The following is an 18049-nucleotide window of genomic DNA, read 5'->3' as shown; positions in this document are numbered from 1 at the left end:
TCTCCTCGGGGAAAGGGAAAGACAGGCAGGAGGGGCCCTGGCTGAGTCCCGTACAGAGAGGACTAAGCCACGGATCACAGATCTGCAGAGAGCTGGGCTCTCAGGGAGGGAGAAAGGGGAGGACAAGAAGGAAGGACAAGAGGGGACACACACGGAATGAGACAGACACTGCCAGGCAAAGCTTAGGACAAACTTGGCTCCAAGAAGGAGCACAAACCGTCCTACAAAGGACAATGGGCTTTGCAAAACGATGCATTGATGAGTTCCGTCAAACTTGGAGAATACCAAGTTTGTCGGAACATCAGTGCTAGGAGATGAACAGTAATGGCACAGGAAGACGCTTCCTAAAGAAGCCAGTGGCCCCAGTCACGTTGGAGAAGGGGCAATCAAATGAAATGAACGGTGTGTTGGCGACTTTTAGGCCAGAATTTGCCCCTGGAGCACGGCTTCTGTCCTTGGCTTTCAGCTTAGACCTCTGCCCTATTGTGTTTGGGGACTAGCTCACGTTGGAGCAACAAGCTCTTCATCAAGAGTCACAAAGCCCGGTTGGAATGACATCTTGAGCCCCAATCAGCACTGTCTGTCTGCCAGAAGAACACCACGGGTCCTCGGAGTTTGTTGCAAAGGTCAACACTGGGCCAACAGCCTTGGTCAAGACGAAAGGAATTTTACCGAAGCCACTTACGGAATCCTGACTTTTAGGCCTGCAGACGTTCAGCTCTCTTCTCTCTCTTTAGTTTTAGGGAATTAGCTTTGTTCTCACCTGATAGCTTAATTCCAGAAATCGGGCAGGGGAAGGAAAGCAAGCTTTTTCTCCAAATGCACCAATGTTCAGCCCTGACATACTGGAACACGGCTCTACTGGAGTCTGAGTCAGAAGTTGAGAGAACCAGAATAACGGGCTGGCAGGCAGTGTTCACCAGGCAGTGAGAGGAACATGTCCAGGGACGTTAAAAGCACAAAGCGGCTCAGCCATTAGGGATTCTGCAGGTGCGTTCTTGCTGTCTGTTTTGGGGGGGGCCGTAACAGAGACACTGGGCCAGGCTTTCAACCACCCCCAAAGTTTCTGGTTCCAAGAGTGCACTTCTTTCTTATCTCCCACTTGCAGCCTGGAGCAAAGCATAGTGGGGCCCTCTGGCTTGGATTAAAAATAAAACAAAAAAGCAAGCCTCGAGCTGAATCCTTGAAAAGGATTGTTAACCACAGATTCCTCTTCTAGAAAGAACATTTTACAGAAATGAGACTGACGGGCATGACACACTATAATTAAGCAGCCTCATTCCAGGGGCTGGGCTTTCCTTCTGGGGGGCACGACAAAGCAGCCTCCTGGGATCAGCCCCAGAAAAGCGACCCCTGATCCAGGCTTGGTGTTTCGGCGATGGGCCCAAGGCTGCTTGTCACAACGCCTCTCTGCTTCCCAGCACGTCAACAGAGGGTCACTTCAGTGCCACTGAAGAACCATCTCCAGAGCACGCACGACGTTCTCCTGCAGCTCCACCGAGGCCACGTCGACCCAGAGGCCTCATGCTGCCCGCTCCAGGTCCGTGGACGAGATCAGACAAGTTGGAGACTGCATCTGCCAGCGCATGCCTGTGTTATGTGGTCGCTGCAGGGAAGGCGGCTTTCACAAGTCACTTCCTGTGCATGCTGCTACGGAGAGCCTGAACTCTTGCAGGATGCTCTTTGAGATTAAGAGGCCCACCTGGAGGAAGCCATTGGTTATCACCTTCATTAAGCCAGCGGGATCGCAGATGGAAGGAATGTGCGCTTTGCAGGTTACACTGAAGGCAGCGACAGTTCGGTATTATTTCCAGACTCCTACTGCTACCTTCTAAAGAACACTCATCATAGGCCAGGCATCGTACATACAGCACCCTGTTTAATTCTTACAATAACCCTGCCAAGTACGTTTATTAAGCTCAAGAGGCAGACGAGAAAACAAAGGCCCAGGCGGAGTAAGTGGACTTGGTGGACCCCAGTCACAGTCAGGAAGTGACAGAGCCAGACTCCTACTGAAATCTAGTCCAAACCTCATGCTTTCTTCTCCACACCAAGCTTCTTGTTCACAAGGCAAGTTTCTCCCTAAAGCTAAGGCCGAGAGAGGCCCAGCAGACCCTTTTTGGTGACTCCTATAGAAGTGCTCTGTCACTTATCAAAGCCCCTCATGGCTCCTAAGCATCCTCAAGGCTAAATGGGGTGCCCCCTATAAGCTGGACTCTCACTTTCCCCCTGAAGTTGATTCACCTGCCTCTCGCGACCTCCTCCAGGCAGGACCATGGTTTGTTGTCTTTCTACACTAGCACACAGTAGGTGCTTGGCTGGTTCAGGGGTGACCATGTGCGGGCACAGAGTACGACCCTGCAGGGTGACCCCACGCTGCCTCCACTGCACACACAGGCACATGGGCCCGGCTCAGATCTCCCCGCAGACAGTGGGGCCTCTGAGTGCCGACGCTGGCAGGGCCTGAGCCTCCTGGCCCGCACATTCCTGCTTAACTGGAGTCATCACATCTGTGGCTTCCTCAGCCGCCAGTCCTGGTGAGTCTGTTCAAAGTCACGCATTCCCACACCCTCGAAGCACTTCCATACAGTACCTCACCAACACGGCGCTCCTCCTCAGACAGACCTTGCAAAGGAGACGGCTCCACGGGAGCAACCACCACCAGAGTGGGAAGAACCTGAGAGAGGGAAGGAGGGCCTCTCTCTCTCAGGAGCCAGAGAGGAGAATTCCGCCAAACACCAGCCACAGAGAATGAGGGACCACAGCGCCCCTGGGGGGCAGGCCCCAAGACGGGAATCAGGAGGCTGGTTTCTGGGGCAGACTCTCTGTGGGCCTTTGGACGAGTCAGTTAACACTCCTGGGCTGTCCTTCACTGAGTTAGAAGGGTCATACTCAGATGGGAAGAGAGCACTAAAATTCTACCCTTCACTGTTTACCCAAGAAGGTTAGTCAACCACCGAGAGGAATGTGGACACTCAGTGGGCACTTTGAGCAACTGCTCAGTGACCAACTGCTTCTGGTGCAGCTTCCGCTGAGAAGCAGAGGTAGGATTAGCACAGAGCAGAGGGTTAAATAGTTCTCGGATTAGTGTAGGCCTGGAATGAAAGCAGACCCTGCCGCCACTCCCCCAGAAATTCTGGGAGCTCATTAAAATACCATAAAGTCACTGAAAGTGAACCAAACCTGGCATTCCAACTAATTAACACAGAAGAGGGTTTTTTTCCTACTCTTACTGGGGAGATTACTGGGCTCTAGTCAAATTCTTCCACTAGCTGGTTCTCCTGTAAGAACCCACACTCTTACCCACTGAGGGAGACCCCAGACGGCCTGGCCCCCCAGGAAGCCAGGAGCACCTTTCACAGATCCTGTGCTGCTTCTGCCCAACTGCTCAGGCAGCCCCTTGTCCCGGCCCTGGGACACATCCCTCTTCCCTCCCCAGGGCCCACATCTGCCTAGCAAGGGGCAGCAGCACGGAGTTATGCTCTCTCATCCTCCCAGCCTCAGACAGTTCAAAGCCTGCAGCACTCTTCTGAGAAACGGTTCTACCCAAGGCAGGAAGACCCATTAATGGCCATGACAACAAATTAACCAAACGGAAAGCCAGGGTTAGGAAGGTGAACCAACCATGTCACCACAACTTTAATTAAACCCAAGGCTGAGGATTAAAACAAACAGAACTGTGCCGGGCGCGTCTGGGCTGCACTGTAACTGCTTATTGACACATACCTGCCAGCCCTTCCACAGGATCCAAACTCCACAGGATTCTGACCACCCCCGGGCCTCAGCAGCCACACCTGCCTCCAAACTCCCAAGACACCTGACACCTGCTACAGTGGTCTTGGTACCAGGTGTACGTAGCAACTTGTCTTGTTATATGGCTGCAGCTACAGATCTGTGTAGAGACATGTATCATCCCTCCACCTGGACTGCCAGTGCCTCCAGTGCCAGAATAATGTACTAAACCACTTGGTATTCTGGCACTTTCCATCTCCTATCTCCCTGGCCTCATCCAGGGCGCCATATGCGGCCTTGTCCCATTCTGTGCCCATGGCAGACAGCACTAATCTATCCCAGCATTCCTTGGCGTTGAGTCTCAGATCCTTGCCAACTCAGGGCTGGACCAGCCACTACAAATTGATGGGAGTCAACACTCAGAGTAAACCAATCTGCAAAGCTTAGTCCAGAAGTTCTCACATGGGGACAAATTTTGCCCCCTAGGGAACATTTGGTAGCAACATCTGGGGATATTTTTGGTGGTCACAACTGGAGGAGGGTGCTGCTGGCATCTAGCGGGTAGAGGCCAGGATGCTGCTAAATATCTTACAATGCACAAGACAAGCCCCGCACCCAGCCCCAATAACAGAGAATTACCTGACCCCAAATGTCAATAGTCAAGTTTGAGAAACTCTGGCTTAGTCTGACAAATAGGTAGAGGAACCACATAATTTATCATCCAAACTGGGACACTTCTAAAAGTGAAAGAGGACATGATTAATACTAACTGCAGGACAGCACGCACAAATCAGGACTTGCAGGCAAACCAGAGCATTGAGAGATGAAAGATGGAGGGAGGTCCCCAGGAAGGGTCTAAGAGCTCATCTCATGAAAGTCCCCAGACAAAGCCACCAACTACCCTATTTGGCAGAATAAACACTAGTATGTCATAAGCCACAGCCAGCTCAGGGAGGAAGTCTTTTTCTAGTTCTCGTTTAAAGTAAAGGAACAGTCTGGCCGTGTCTTTTACGATGTGAGTGGCAGAGAACAAACCTGTTTTTCCCCAAGGCCAGGGGGGCAGCATGTGCTAAGACAAGTTCTCCAAAAGGGAGGAGCTGATTTTAACAGTATGCAGACCCCAAGGCTCCACTGCTGATACCTGACTTAGGGCAAGAACCAAAGTCTCCTCTCCAGAACTTTCTTTCTGGGTGAACCATTTTGTCATAAGAGGGGCAACTTCTGTTAATTAACTTCCTCCCCCCCAAGAACAAGAAACCTATTGCTAATTGCTTTGCAGGTCAACTGTGTACAAGGAGAGGGAACTTGGAAATGTCCTCAGTTGGTCAACATGGGGACTAAAGAGCTGCAGCAAGTCCAACATGAAGCAGAAGTGAGTGAAAACCTCCAGACTGAGGTTAGGAAGCCGTGGACGCAGCACCTGCATAGGCCGTTAAAAAGAAGCACCAAGACCTCAGGTTCCCCGTGCCTGAAAATGTATTTCCTACCCCTGGTCTCCAAAAGATGAAAACACCCACCCATTTGCACTCATAATTTGGGGCGGCTCCTTGGTTCCCATCAAGGCCATTCCATTTCAGCCAAGACTTCCTGGTCAACACAAAGGGAAGCTCCAGCTCTCTGCATTTTTTTTTTTTCTATTATCTCCAAACTATAGAGCTGACTTTTGCTCTATATTGACCTCAAATTTTTTTGTTATTGTTTAACAAGTAAAAGTTGGACAAATCTCTTTGGGAAGGAGTCCCACAGGTTGTCAGAAGAAAAGCTGGAAGTCCAGCTCCAAGGATTCCAACTCCTGGCACCATGCTTTGCAACATTACATTATTCTTGTCATAATGGTTTGCCTAAAAGTGAAAAAGCCCACTTCCTAGAATACCGTTCAAATCCAGGATCCAAGTGTGGGAACATGCCCTAGCTTCCTGCACGAGGCCACTGAAGAGAGTCAGGAGAAAACTGGCTTGTAACCTCTCGAGACACAGACTCAGGCTCTTCTGGAATCTCACAGAATGTTCTTCTACCAGACTGTTCTAGTTAGCACTTTGAAACAGGCATCCTACTTTTAAACTAAAGGGCTGATTTCCTCAAGGAATTTTGATAGACGTGAACCTAAGCCAAAGGCTGGGCCAAGCTTGCACGTTCTACATAATTCATCAAGCTTGTCAGTGAAGCACCTTCTCCACAGCACTATGTGTAGGGTACAAGACAGACCCACATGTTGCCATCTTAAACCACTAAACTAGGGATAAAGTTGTCAATATAACAAGACTCATTACCACCACTGCCTAGATTGACCACAAAGTTTAAAGAAAAAGGATGAGCATGTAATACGACACGAAAAACCACTATCAATACAAGATATGAGAATACAGCCCTTCCTGAAAGTTGGGCTTGACTTAGAATGGCATGAAATGCACCATTTGTCAGGTACCTGGCTAAGCTCTGAGAACATAAAGGTGGCGTGGGCCCTGTGCACGTCTAGGAGAGAAAAACAAATGTGTAAAACACCTAAGTTAAATAAACTAACGCAAATCTAGCCCAGATATCCTGGCTGGATGGCAGTAACGCTTCAGCCGTGTCTTTAACAAAAGAGTAGGGACTTGCCAGGTAGTGCAGGCAGAGGGAGCAGGTGTGGTGGTCTGAGGCATAAAAGGCCTATTAGAGAAATGTAAGGAGTTCCATGTAGCTGGGAAGTTGGAGTGGCAGGCGGGAGGCAGGAGGCCAATAATGAAGGACACTGTAAGCTGCTAAAGGGGTTAAGTGCTATCTTCAGGGCAATGAGGAGCCTTTTCAAGATTTCAAATCAGTGGGTTGGATCAGATTTGCCTTCTAGAAAGATGACCCTCTGATGGAAGCACAGAGGGAGGGTTCTGTTGAGAGGTCACAGCAGTAGTGGAGGCAAAAAATTCTGGAGGCCTGAAGTAAGGCCACGGCCAGAGGATAAGAGGAGGAATGGGGTCAGAGACATTAACAAAGATAAAACCTATAGAAAGTGCTGACTGGCTTGGAGAAAGGGGTGAGGGAGAGAAGAGAGTGTAAGATGAGCCAGGTTCCAGGCTTGGGTGACTGGGTAGATGGAGAAAGGGCAGCTGGGAGCAAGTGGCTGGCAGCAATCAGGTGACAGTGGCGGCCCTCCGCTGAAAAGTGACAGCAAAGCCACTCAAGTGGATGGGGCCATCATCCAGGGGAATACTCAGAGGGAGCGGACAAGACCTTGAGGAACACCGACATGTGCGGGATATGGGGAGTAACAGGAGAGAACCACATAGGCGGGGACGGCAGAGGCTAGGGAACCAGAGGAAGAGTCACGGAAAGGAAGGGATTTCAAAAGGGAGCAGTCAAGAGTGTCCAACACGAAGAGAGGTTAAGAAAGAGAAGAGCTCACGATGCAATGGATTTAGCAACACAGGAGGGAAGGTGACCTTTGTCAGACAGTCTGGAGAAGAGTTGGGGCCAGTCATGCAGGGCCAGGAGCGTGACCGGGAAGTAAAGATCGGAGGCGGTGAGCATGGATTCTTCCTCTAAAAAGCTCTGCTGCGATGGGACAGAGACAGCAGAGACAAGCTGGAGTGGGGTGCAGAATTCAGGACAGACTTTGTGTCTGGTTTTTAAAAGATGGGAAAATCTTAAGCACATTTCTAGATTGTGGGGAAGAGATGAAGAGATGAAAAACAAGGAGGAAAGGCAGTAAGCGATAGAAGAAGCAAGCAGAGAGGACTGGCCCAGGAGCTCTTGATAAGAATGAGAAATTGGGAAAATAATTAGAAAATATATTTTTTAAAGCTTCTAGAACATTCTACCAACATACAAACATCTCCTTTGATAGCCATTGGCCCTGGCTCTCACACAGTGGCTTACAGAGTTCCACGATTTGCGCTGCCCCATCACCAGTGCCATCAACACTGATCCAGCCCCTAGATCACCGTGACACTGAACGTGAATGAGCACCTGCAAAGCTCTCAACGACGCTGCAAGTAAAAACTGATCCCCAGGAAGGCCATGGCACCCACCTTGCATCATACTCCTGTAGGCGGTGTCTGTAATGGCGTAGATGTGGGGGGGCATCTCGTGCCTCTTCTTGCCCTTGTACATTTCTACAATCTCTTCGGAGTAGATGGGCAGGTTCTTGTAGGGATTGATGACCACACAGAACAGGCCTGAATAGGTCTAAAGAAAAGAGCAGCCAACAGGAACAGGTTAGGAAGTCTGATTCTCAAGGGCATGCAAACTTCACGACCAAGTAAGTATCTGCTGCCTCCCAGGACCCTGACTCAGCCAGATGTGCAAGCACCCCTGGAGCCCCCCACTCTCTGTGTCTGACCCCGGCAGATCTGCTACAGGCATGGGGGCACTGGTACCACCTCTGCTCCTTCAGTGAGGGTCCTTGCTCTACCGCATGACTGCTGCCAGCTTTGCATGTCAATCAGCGTGTGCACCAGGCAAGACCCGTGGCCAGCTTCGTGGACAGTAGAAGTCCCCGGATCCAAGGACAATAAGAGATGTGTTTGTCATCATGAGAGATGCACAAAGAGAAAAGGATTCAGCTGCACAAGCAAACTGCAGAAACACAAATTATTCTACCCTGAAGGACTCTCGGAGATAGTCGAGCCTAAACTTTTCCAGCACTAGGAAAAACTCATTGTGCTCCTCAACCATCTAGATCTTTTAAGGGCTAGTAGGTCACTAAACATCTCTTTCTCCCTAGAATCTTCTAGAGATATTCACATGAAAATCTCTAAAAAACTTAAGGCCAACTTTCATGTCCCCTGTGAGCCTTCTCCAAGACTCAGGTCTTCTTTGAAGGGGACCCAATTAGTCAACACTCTTCATGTGAAGCACCCAAAAATAGACCCAATGCTCCAAGTCTGACTTGACCAGGTTAAAATCAGATCCCAGAGTCAGATGTCCTGAGTTCAAATCCCAGCAAGAGCAAGTTTCTTAACCTCTCTCTCCCTCCATTTCCCAATCTGTAAAGAGGGGACAGGCAGACATCTATACCTCACTGAGAGGTTATAAGGATTGGCACAGCACCTAGCAGAGCCGTGAAGAGGAGCTCCGGCCAGGAGAGCAGCTTCCAGTGGCAAGTCTACACAGATCTGCCTTGCCTCAGTGTCTTAAGGTAAATCCACAATAACTTGTGACCACTAATTCTTTTTTTAATAATTTTCCTGCTATTTTTTCTTCCAAGATCCCTCTCTCCACGAAAAAAAAAAAAAAAAAAAACAGACTCCTACCAGCTGGATGAGACTCCCGACACCAACCAGGTAACAGATGCTGAGCTGGGGGGACGCAGCTCTCTTTTATCAGCTGGAGCAACCCAAACGTCCTCTTCCTAGGAAAATGTGCCACAGGCCCAGAAGATGACTGGCTAAGGCAGACCTAGACGGCATGAGTCACACACCTACAGCCCTGACTCTGTTGAGTGACAGCTGAAGGTTAAGGGCAGAGCTGGGAGCAGACCCAAGTCTCACACCGTCCAGTGCAGACCTCCATGGTGGTGAAGGCCAGCTCTCCGAGCTCCTCAATTTTTTTTGTTTTCCTCATTACAAACGGCCTCCACCCTCGCTGTGCATGGTTTTGCCCCTCGATCCAACAGCAGCCAACATCTGAGGGGCTGTGCTAGGTGTCAACCAGCCCCTTCCACCCCTGCCCTCTCCACTCCTCCAAAACTGAGGATGGATCTTGTGGCTGAACCCAAAGACAGGGTCCACACAGGAACCAGTCGTGAGGACAAAGGTCTTCCCAGCTTTGGCCAAGGGCTACAGCACTTGGACTTTCCAAGCAGAAGTTGGACTGAAAGCAGAACTCGGAAGGAACCCACCAACCCTACACTGGCCCGCATGCAAAAGAGCAGCTGAGTTTGGAAATGAACAAGTCTGTTTGGCTGCCTCTTCTGTTGGGAGGAGGGGACGCGGGGCCTTCAATTTCCTTTCTTCCTGGGATAACCAGCCATTTGTTAATCCTCCGACTACTCCCTTCACAAGGGACCAGGGAAACTCTGAAGCAAAGACGTCCACACGAGGTGTTGACAACCTGGGGCCCGGTATTCCAGGAAGACTCCTGGTTTTCCCTCCATGTGACTGAGGAGTGGGGACAAGAAAGAAGGCCATGGAGCAGCAAGGTCATCCCAGGGGCTCTGAAACAATCGAGCTTTGTTCCTGGGATCTAAGAAAACCCACACTCTAGGAAATCCAGCCCCATGAAAGTGAAGGACACATGGCCCCACGCTTAGGGCGTGCTACAGAGCCAGATGTTTGGAAACAGCTGGTGGTGACAGCAGAAGGGGACTGGGGGTTGCAAGTCTTTCTGACAGCTGGGTGGGCAGATGGTCCTGTGGAGGGTTCTATGCGGCCTCAAAGTTCTGTGGGGTAATCCCATCAAATCAGTGGATGTGATCAAACTAAGCCCCACAGAATGGGCGCTGCAGCTCAGGTGGGAGGAAGGGGACTCGACTGTGAGCCACTCTCACTGGATGCCCGTGGAGACGCAGACACTGAGCAAGTGGCTTTGCTCCCACATGGCCACGCCAGGGAGCTGCTCCATTCACGGGCCACAGAGGCTCTTTGTGCCCAACCGCCCCCTATCCCAGGGCCGCACCCCCCGAAGAAACAGACAGAGCAGCTGTGGCACAGAATTAGCCAGGCCGCCCACAACATCAGGCACATACGCTGCACAAAGGCTCCCGGGGTCGCAATCTGGAATGTCGTGTGCAGAGAAGTAGATGGTGACTGAGGCAGCAGCCCCTGCCCACGCAGCCCCACTGAGCAGCTTTGATCTCCCCGCAGCTCTGCACCTGCTGGGGTCTCCATTTGGGCCACCACAGAGAAAATCAGCTTCCCTTCTGGTGACGACGCTTAGGAGGAAGCTGGTGGGAGGCAGAGGAACTGCACACAGGAGGTGACGGCAAAGGAGCAGAAACGGGATTAATGCCTCCAGCCAGAGCATTCAAGAGAAAAAGCTCAGGTCCTTCCCATCGTGCCCACTTACAGAGAGAAACCCAAGCTTTCCAGGAAAAGATGAAGCAACTAACGTTGAATGCACTTTAATAACTAATATCCCCTTTGTAGGAGGGAAAGACCATTTGCAGCCAGCTGGTAAAGGCAAGTCAGGCCACTGGACTTGTTTCAGGCTCAGCAAGTCTCTAACAGGACCAGGGTGGAACAGCGACACCAGGAAAAGGCCGAGCAGAGGGAGGGAATCACCTTCACTGGTAACAAACAGCAGCAGCTCGAGTCCAGGCCTGGCTGTGAGCAGGTGCTGGTGGGTGCTTCACGAGGTTCTCACAGATCCTCGCAGATGAGGAAGTGAGGCTCCACGTAGTCATGCCACACGGTCAGGAAGGGGCAGAGCTGGGATTTGAACCAGGTCCTGGAGGCTCCAACTCCCATGCCCTTAATTGCTCTGCTTTACTGAGCAGAGACCATTTCTTAGTTGCACAGCAGAGTGGGTATAACATAAGCTATTGAGCCTGCCAAGAGGAGTGTCCCGCTCCCAGACAATGGGACTATGGCTCCCATCCCCCCACCTCCCCCAGGCAATGCTTCCTTAAAGGCCCTGCATTTTTCTGCATGTCACTAATTCTGAATTTCAGCAGTTAACACCCCTAAGGACTGGTGCTTTTAATTTGGTCCACACAATATTCTCACCAAGAAACAGAGAGATAAGTGGGCTGAGAGTCAGGAAACCCGAGTTTCAGTCTCAGCCCTGCCAATACCTAGCTGTGTGACCTTGCCTAAGTCCCTTGTCCTCTCTGGGCTTCAATTCTTCCCTCTTTCCATATTGGAAGGTTGGGCTAAGCTGGTCTATAAAGGACTTTTCCAGGTAGACAGTTCTGTGTATCTCCATATTGACTAAATCAGACTGGTCCCCAAAGGGCGGTCATCAATGGCAAGAAACAAGGAACTGGTTATCATGGACAGATTTAGCAATCAGCAAGATAATGCAGTCCTGGCACATGGTCTGGCCCAAGCAAGACTTCTGGATAATCCAAAACGGCCCGTGGCTCAACAGAGGGCTTGGGCATGTTGTAGAGCATTCAGAAGTACCAGTCCAGCGGGTAAGGGAAGGACCCTGTGGAAACGTGTGCTGAAGTCATCCTAAAACTGTATAGAAAAGAAAGTGGCTGGCTCTTTGGGAGCGCTCACCATCCCTGTAACAGGATGAGCCCAGCACCTCCCTTTCTTACACATGCGATCATGAGCAAACCCCTTGGTCCGAGGCTTGGTCTTCCCATCTATAAAATGAGAAGGTTGTAATAATCTTGAAATGTTTTCTTTCTCCAGTTCAAAAAAATTTTGAGAACTGTTTTATTCAGCTCCGAGACCATGAAGGCCAAGGTGAATATAACAGCATATTTAAATAAAGAACTATTTTAGGAATGGTAAGAACCAGATACTTCTTCCCTACTGAAGACAAAACTAGAAGGAAATATCTTTGAACTGAACAGAAGAAATTGGGATCGACATTAGAAAGCTTTGTGACCCTAGGGCCATAAGAGCTTGGAGCCCATTACCAAGGGGATGGGTGAATGATCATCTCTTGACGTGTTCTAAAATAGTGAGGAGCTGTCTTTCTGCAAATGCAGCCCTGCTAGAAAAAGGAAAGAGAAAAGGCCACTCCCTATCTTTTGTATGCTCTGGGCCTTTGTACATGCTGCTCTCTGGACTCTAAGCCACACACGGAACCAGCCTAAATCACCAGATAAGACTAGTGATTCAAGTTTTACTCTTGGTGGCTCACCTCTGCTCAAAGCACACTCCCCAGGGAAGTAAGCCACACCGACAGGCCTCCACAAAGAACAGGATGGCAGAGATATCAAAAAAGAGATGGAGCAAAGGGGTGAGAGGGGAGGGGACCAGGGGGTGCAGGAGGAACAAGGTGGGAAACCAGAACACAGCATTCCTCTCCTTGAGAAGGAACCGACCACACTGGCCTGACCCTTCCTATCTCCACCAAGATCGAGGACCAAGGCCAGCAGGTGGGCAGACCCTAGACATGTCATGCATGATCTCCTCCCTGCAGCTGGTCTAAAGCAGGCTTCCTATTGTGTGTTTTGGCTACGCAGAGAAGAGACAAAAGTAACGCTACAAGAACGTTCCATTAGGATGTTCAGATGCCATAGTTCAAGGATATCACCCCAGTATTCCTTAAAGCTCCCTTCTCCCCCAGAGAGCCAGCACTCAGGCATGTGAGGGGGCCGGGGCAGACCTGGAGCCTCCCACCTCAGAGCCCCCGGGCGCCACTTACATAGATGAGCCCTGAGTAGTAGCGCTCCTTGAGGTTGTGCAATACGGAGGCCTCGTTGAGGCACGTGAGCTCTGCCATGTCCTCGACCTTGGAGAACTTGGGCGGGTTCATCTTCTGGATGTCATCCTTGTTCACCTTCACCTTCTTCCCATTCTCCACCAGCTCCACAATGGCTTCCTCACCCACTTCTTCCTTGAGGCTGGCGGGCTCAAAGCCACTCTTGTCGGAAGGCACCCATACCAGCTTCTTGGCAGCCCAGTCGGCCTGGGCCAGTGGGTTATTGATGACATTTTTATCCACATAGAGATACTTATCAGCAGCTTGCTGCGCCATGGTGACTTACAGCCAGGACCTAAGGGAGAAGAAAGGACAAAACGTTAGATAGGACTACGTCAGCCACACAAGGATTGCAAACATTCACTTCTTATCTTTGCAAACTGTATAGCATTATAGCACAGTACAACTCTCTAGAACCAGGCTGCACAATTGGCCAGAATTTTCCTGTTCTCCACTTTTGGGAGAAAGATGTATATGGCTGAAAAAAAACAAGTTGTTATCAGAGATTTTGTAAGACATTAATGGTAAGGTGTATCCTAGGATCAATACACAATCAAACCTATAAACAACTATTGTGCCAAATGATGAGCATAAGAATCTCAAAGACAGATGCAATTACAGTCACTAAGCTACACCTGCTAAGGCAGGCAAGTGACCACACAATTTAAGAGGACTTCCAACAAAAGCAGGTTTCTAATTAGCCCAAAAGGCAACTGACTACAACCGCACATAGTGGAAGTTTCCAGTTTAAAAAACTTTTCTTATTTCACAGAGTCAACCAAGTGAAGAAAATAAAACACTGATATCTTGCCAGCAGATTTTAATTTTATCTTGATAACACAGCCGAAAGACCTAAGGCGAGAAGAAAAGAAGTCAAGCTCCAGGTAACCTCATGGGGAGGAATTACAGTGCTTCCTTTCTGGGGCACTAATGTGAATGGGCCACCCTCACAGTTGATGAGCCAGAACTTCAGCACATGTGTGTTTGCTTTTTTCAAAACTCATTTGCAAAATAAAGATGATGAAACAATAATCCCTTCCATTTGTGTGGTTTTATAGTTCATGAAATGCTTTCACACACATTTCACTATCTCAAAAGATCCTCATCACAACAACCCTGTAAGGTGGGTATGTACGTGTTGTTATCCCATTTTACAGATGAGGAAACAGAAGCTCCCTGGAGGTGAGGGGCTTGTCCAGAGTCGCCCAGGAAGGACTCCGAACTCCTGGTCCCGTGGCCTTTCCAAAGTTTCACTGTGGCACTTATCCCCGCTCAACGGCTCAGCCTGGGATCAGCTGAGAAGACAGCTGCCTGAGTGAACGGGAAGCAGGACTCAGAAACCCTGGCCTAAGACAGAGCCAGCCCATCGACACCAGAGGAACAGCCCAGGAGCTCACTGCCTAGCTCATGACACAGGAAGGCTTTTCCCTTGTTAGATCAAGGTCCCTCCTCAGGGAAGCCAGGAGGACCCCGGATCCAAATCCAGAGTCACACGGGCTTTCATGCTTCCAGATTCTAACGGGAACTTGGATGCAAGGAGGCTGGAGGCTTGGGCAGGAGAGAACAAAAGGAAAAGTCTGGGCTGCCCAGGCCTTCTTATCTGGGCTCATTAAATGGTTTCCAGATCAAGGCTGAGGGGCTCCCCTGGACTCATTCCAGGAGAGGCTGTTTTCCAGGAAATCTGCTCCCTTCCCCCACAACAGGAGGGAAGGCAAGTCCAAGGAGCAGAGCCTGGCAGCCTCCCCAGCTCCCTCAGCTGGCGGCTTTGTTTACCTTCCCAGCACAAGCAAACCCTGGCAGCCCCTCTCGGGGGACAGGGGCACCATCCACCTGCAAGGACCACCCTTTGAGAGAAGGCATGGCCCAGAGTCGGGCAGCAGCAAACAAAGCAGGAATGGGACGCCCGCAAAGCACCTGCAGGCCCTTGTCTTTTGTGTGGGTCTGGGGTCTGGGCAGGTGGCAGCGCCCTGGGCCCTGCCAGCTTACTTCTGGCTGTCCTCCCTTCCACACTGGCCAGTCCATTCAAGCAAATCAAAGGCTTTTCTCTGCCGGAGTAAATGCCAGCTGTCCCCTGCCTCTCTGCCGTCCATCTGACCACTGGCCAGTGGGCCTCCCCAAAGTCTCAGCACTCAGGCTCCTGAAACCAGTCTCCCCAAAGTCTCCCCATCATGCCACCGCCCTGCTTGAGAACTTGCAATGATCACAGAGCACAGGGCCTTATGGGCTGCTGGTTCTGTGCAGACCTCAAACCCATAAAGGATAAGACAATCTCTTATGCATAGACAAAAATTCACGTGAATCCTGTCCCCAAAAATCCTAAGTCTGTTGCTGATTAGGAGCTCCACTGACCCAGCCCAGTGAAGATACCTGAGGATGTCGCATGCCCTTTATGAGGTTCCTCCCAGAGAAAGAGGGAAGGGGGCAGTGATTAAGTATTACTGCCATCATCACGCTCAGTTTATTCACAACCTCACTTAACCAGCAATCACCCTGGAAAAGAGCTTTTATTATCCTCAATTTATAAATGAGAAAACAGGCTCAGAGAGGGCAGGTCACTTGCCCAGGATCACCCAGCCCAGTCACAGCACTAGGTTCCAATCCAGATCCTCCTGGCCCCTGGGCCTGGGCTCTTCCCAGCACACTTGTGCCTGGGGTCTCACAGAAGAAGCCAGGCTAACACTGGAGCTGGGCTGTAACTATTGATAAGTTGAGTAGGACACAGGGAGTGCGGGGGAATGCATTCCACAGCATTCAACACATTTACTGAGTGTTATCAGGCAGGTGGGGAGGTTGAGAGCAAGTCTTTCCCAGTGTGGACCATGTGGCCCGTCAAAAAGCAGAGCACATTAAAATTCTACATTCTCACTCCCTCGGCCTGCTACTGTCAACAGCGAGCAGCCCATCAGTGATGGCAGAATGACCTCTGGCCCTCATCAAATTCCATTTCATCCCAGCAATGCCAACCCTGGTGGGACCAGCAGCAAAGAACCCATCTGGTAGCCTGGCCTCGTGGCAGCACACGGACTCCCTTCAGGCTCAGGCCCTGGGCACTCGGCCTACCCTGGAAATCGGGGTAAGCTGGCCAGCCCTTTCATCAGTGGGCCTGTGCTGAAGGGCCATAAACCTTACAGCAGCTGGAGGGGAGAAACTCCACCAGACCCACCACCCTCAGCTCCTCATTCGGTGGGAGGGAAGGGGGCAGTTACCGGCCAGCGCCGTCTACCCATGATGGCTAGCAGAGGCCTGGGGGCCAAGCCACACTTCCTGTAACAGAGTGGGGCACAGTGCGTCCCCTCAGAGCTGGACCAACACAGAAGGCTGCACCCCTCTGCCTCAGGCATGCCAAGGCCCCCGTGGACGGTGGGCTTAAGGAGTCCCAGTCCACCTCAGCACCTCGCTCTGAGCAGAACTTTTCATTTAACACAGCTGGGTTCTGCTTGGCCAGGCCAAGGACAGAGCTATTTGGTTTCAGCAGCTCTGCTGGAGCGATGTGGGTGAGTAGCAGTGCCAAGATCAATACAGGGGCTGAACTGGTGGGGAGGGCCAGAGGGGTTGCTGTAAACAACGGGGTGTCTATAAAGCCCTCCCACGCGGCCCGGACAGGAACATCCACTCAGTGACTGGGGGGCCACAGGGCTGCAGCTGAGCTCCCGTCTCCACCTGTGTCAGGCAGAGGCTCCTGGGCCCCGGCAGCTGCTGACTCACATACGTAGGGAAGCCAGCGATGCAGACAGGTTAACAGGTTAAAGCTCACCTCTCGGGGACAAAGGTGGAGTAAGCCGCCACTGTCAAGGGCTGTTATGAATGAAATAAGGGGCTCTAGAGAACAGACACCAGGAAGGCAGTCTACTAAACACAGCAGCCACTTCCCCTCACTGTGTCCTGGGACCATGCCTTTTTGAAGCAGCCTCTCTGAATCTTTTTTTAAAAATGCACATAATATGTTTTCAAAACGAAAGAAAAATATCCCTCTAAGTTCCCGACACTCTCCCCCCAAAAATCATTTTTTTTTCCAGTGATCCCTTCTAGTCCTAGTTCATAGAAACACTTGATTTTTTTTTTTTTTTTTTTTGGTGAGGAAGATCAGCCCTGAGCTAACATCTGCCAGTCCTCCTCTTTTTGCTGAGGAAGACCGGCCCTGGGCTAACATCCGTGCCCATCTTCCTCCACTTTATATGGGACGCTGACACAGCATGACTTGACAAGTGGCGCGTCGGTGTGTGCCTGGGATCCGAACCGGCGAACCCCGAGCCGCTGCAGCAGAGCGCACGCACTTAACTGCTTGTGCCACCGGGTTGGCCCCGAAACACTTGATTTTTAACCATTATAGGCAGAGCATGGAGTTTCACATTTTGCATTTTCTCTACTTATCATGACCATTGCCCCACAGGGCCATAGTTTGCTTGTTGATCACTTTTACCCAAACACTTCACTTTATAGGTGATGATGCAGAGGCTCTGAGAGGGAAGTAACCCCACTCGGTCACATAGCTGGGGGAGTGAGAACCCGAACCCAGGGTTCCCGACTCCAAGGCCTCCTTGTTGGTCACTTTTAATGCCTACATAATATTCCAAAGAGATTTCTTTTTTTTTAAACCGCCACTTACTAGGTTTTTTCCTCTTATCTAGTGAACCACTTTGAGATAAACTCCCAGAAGTGGAGTTATTGGAGCAAAGGGTCATCCAGAAATTTTTATGGCCCTGAGATGTGTTATGAAAATGTTTTCCGGAAGGGCTGACTGGTGTGCATGGCCCCTTTGAGCAGGGTACCTGTGCCGGCACTAAGAAAACCGTCTGCAGGAAGGACCTCGGTGGCTCAGATTAGGGAACCTCAGGAAGCCCTGGGAACTGCAGGACTCGGCAGGCCAGCAAGGAGTTAAAGAGGAAGGCAGCTCTCGCCCAATGGAGATCAGATCGGGCTGAGGCCGGCCCTTCCCATGCCGGCTTCCTGCGGGTGCCAGTCCAACTCCAAGAAACCCAAGTAGTTGCCTTTTTAGGCCATAATGGAGAGGATACAACCA

General features: G+C 50.7%; 1 protein-coding gene across 1 annotated transcript in view; it reads right to left on the bottom strand.

Annotated features, from left to right (window-relative positions):
- The window catches only part of MYH9 (myosin heavy chain 9), a 92352-nt gene that overhangs the window by 48516 nt on the left and 25787 nt on the right, over positions 1-18049 (bottom strand). The window contains exons 2-3 of the mRNA XM_058568440.1: positions 12973-13324; positions 7737-7893 (exon numbers count right to left, since the gene is read on the bottom strand). Coding sequence (XP_058424423.1) covers positions 7737-7893; positions 12973-13305 — 490 coding nt within the window. The 5' untranslated portion in view covers positions 13306-13324. The remainder of the gene's footprint in view (positions 1-7736; positions 7894-12972; positions 13325-18049) is intronic.

Source organism: Diceros bicornis, chromosome 25 (assembly GCF_020826845.1).
Source record: "Diceros bicornis minor isolate mBicDic1 chromosome 25, mDicBic1.mat.cur, whole genome shotgun sequence".
Taxonomy (NCBI): Eukaryota; Metazoa; Chordata; class Mammalia; order Perissodactyla; family Rhinocerotidae; genus Diceros; species Diceros bicornis.
This window is presented reverse-complemented; position numbering and strand designations above follow the sequence as displayed.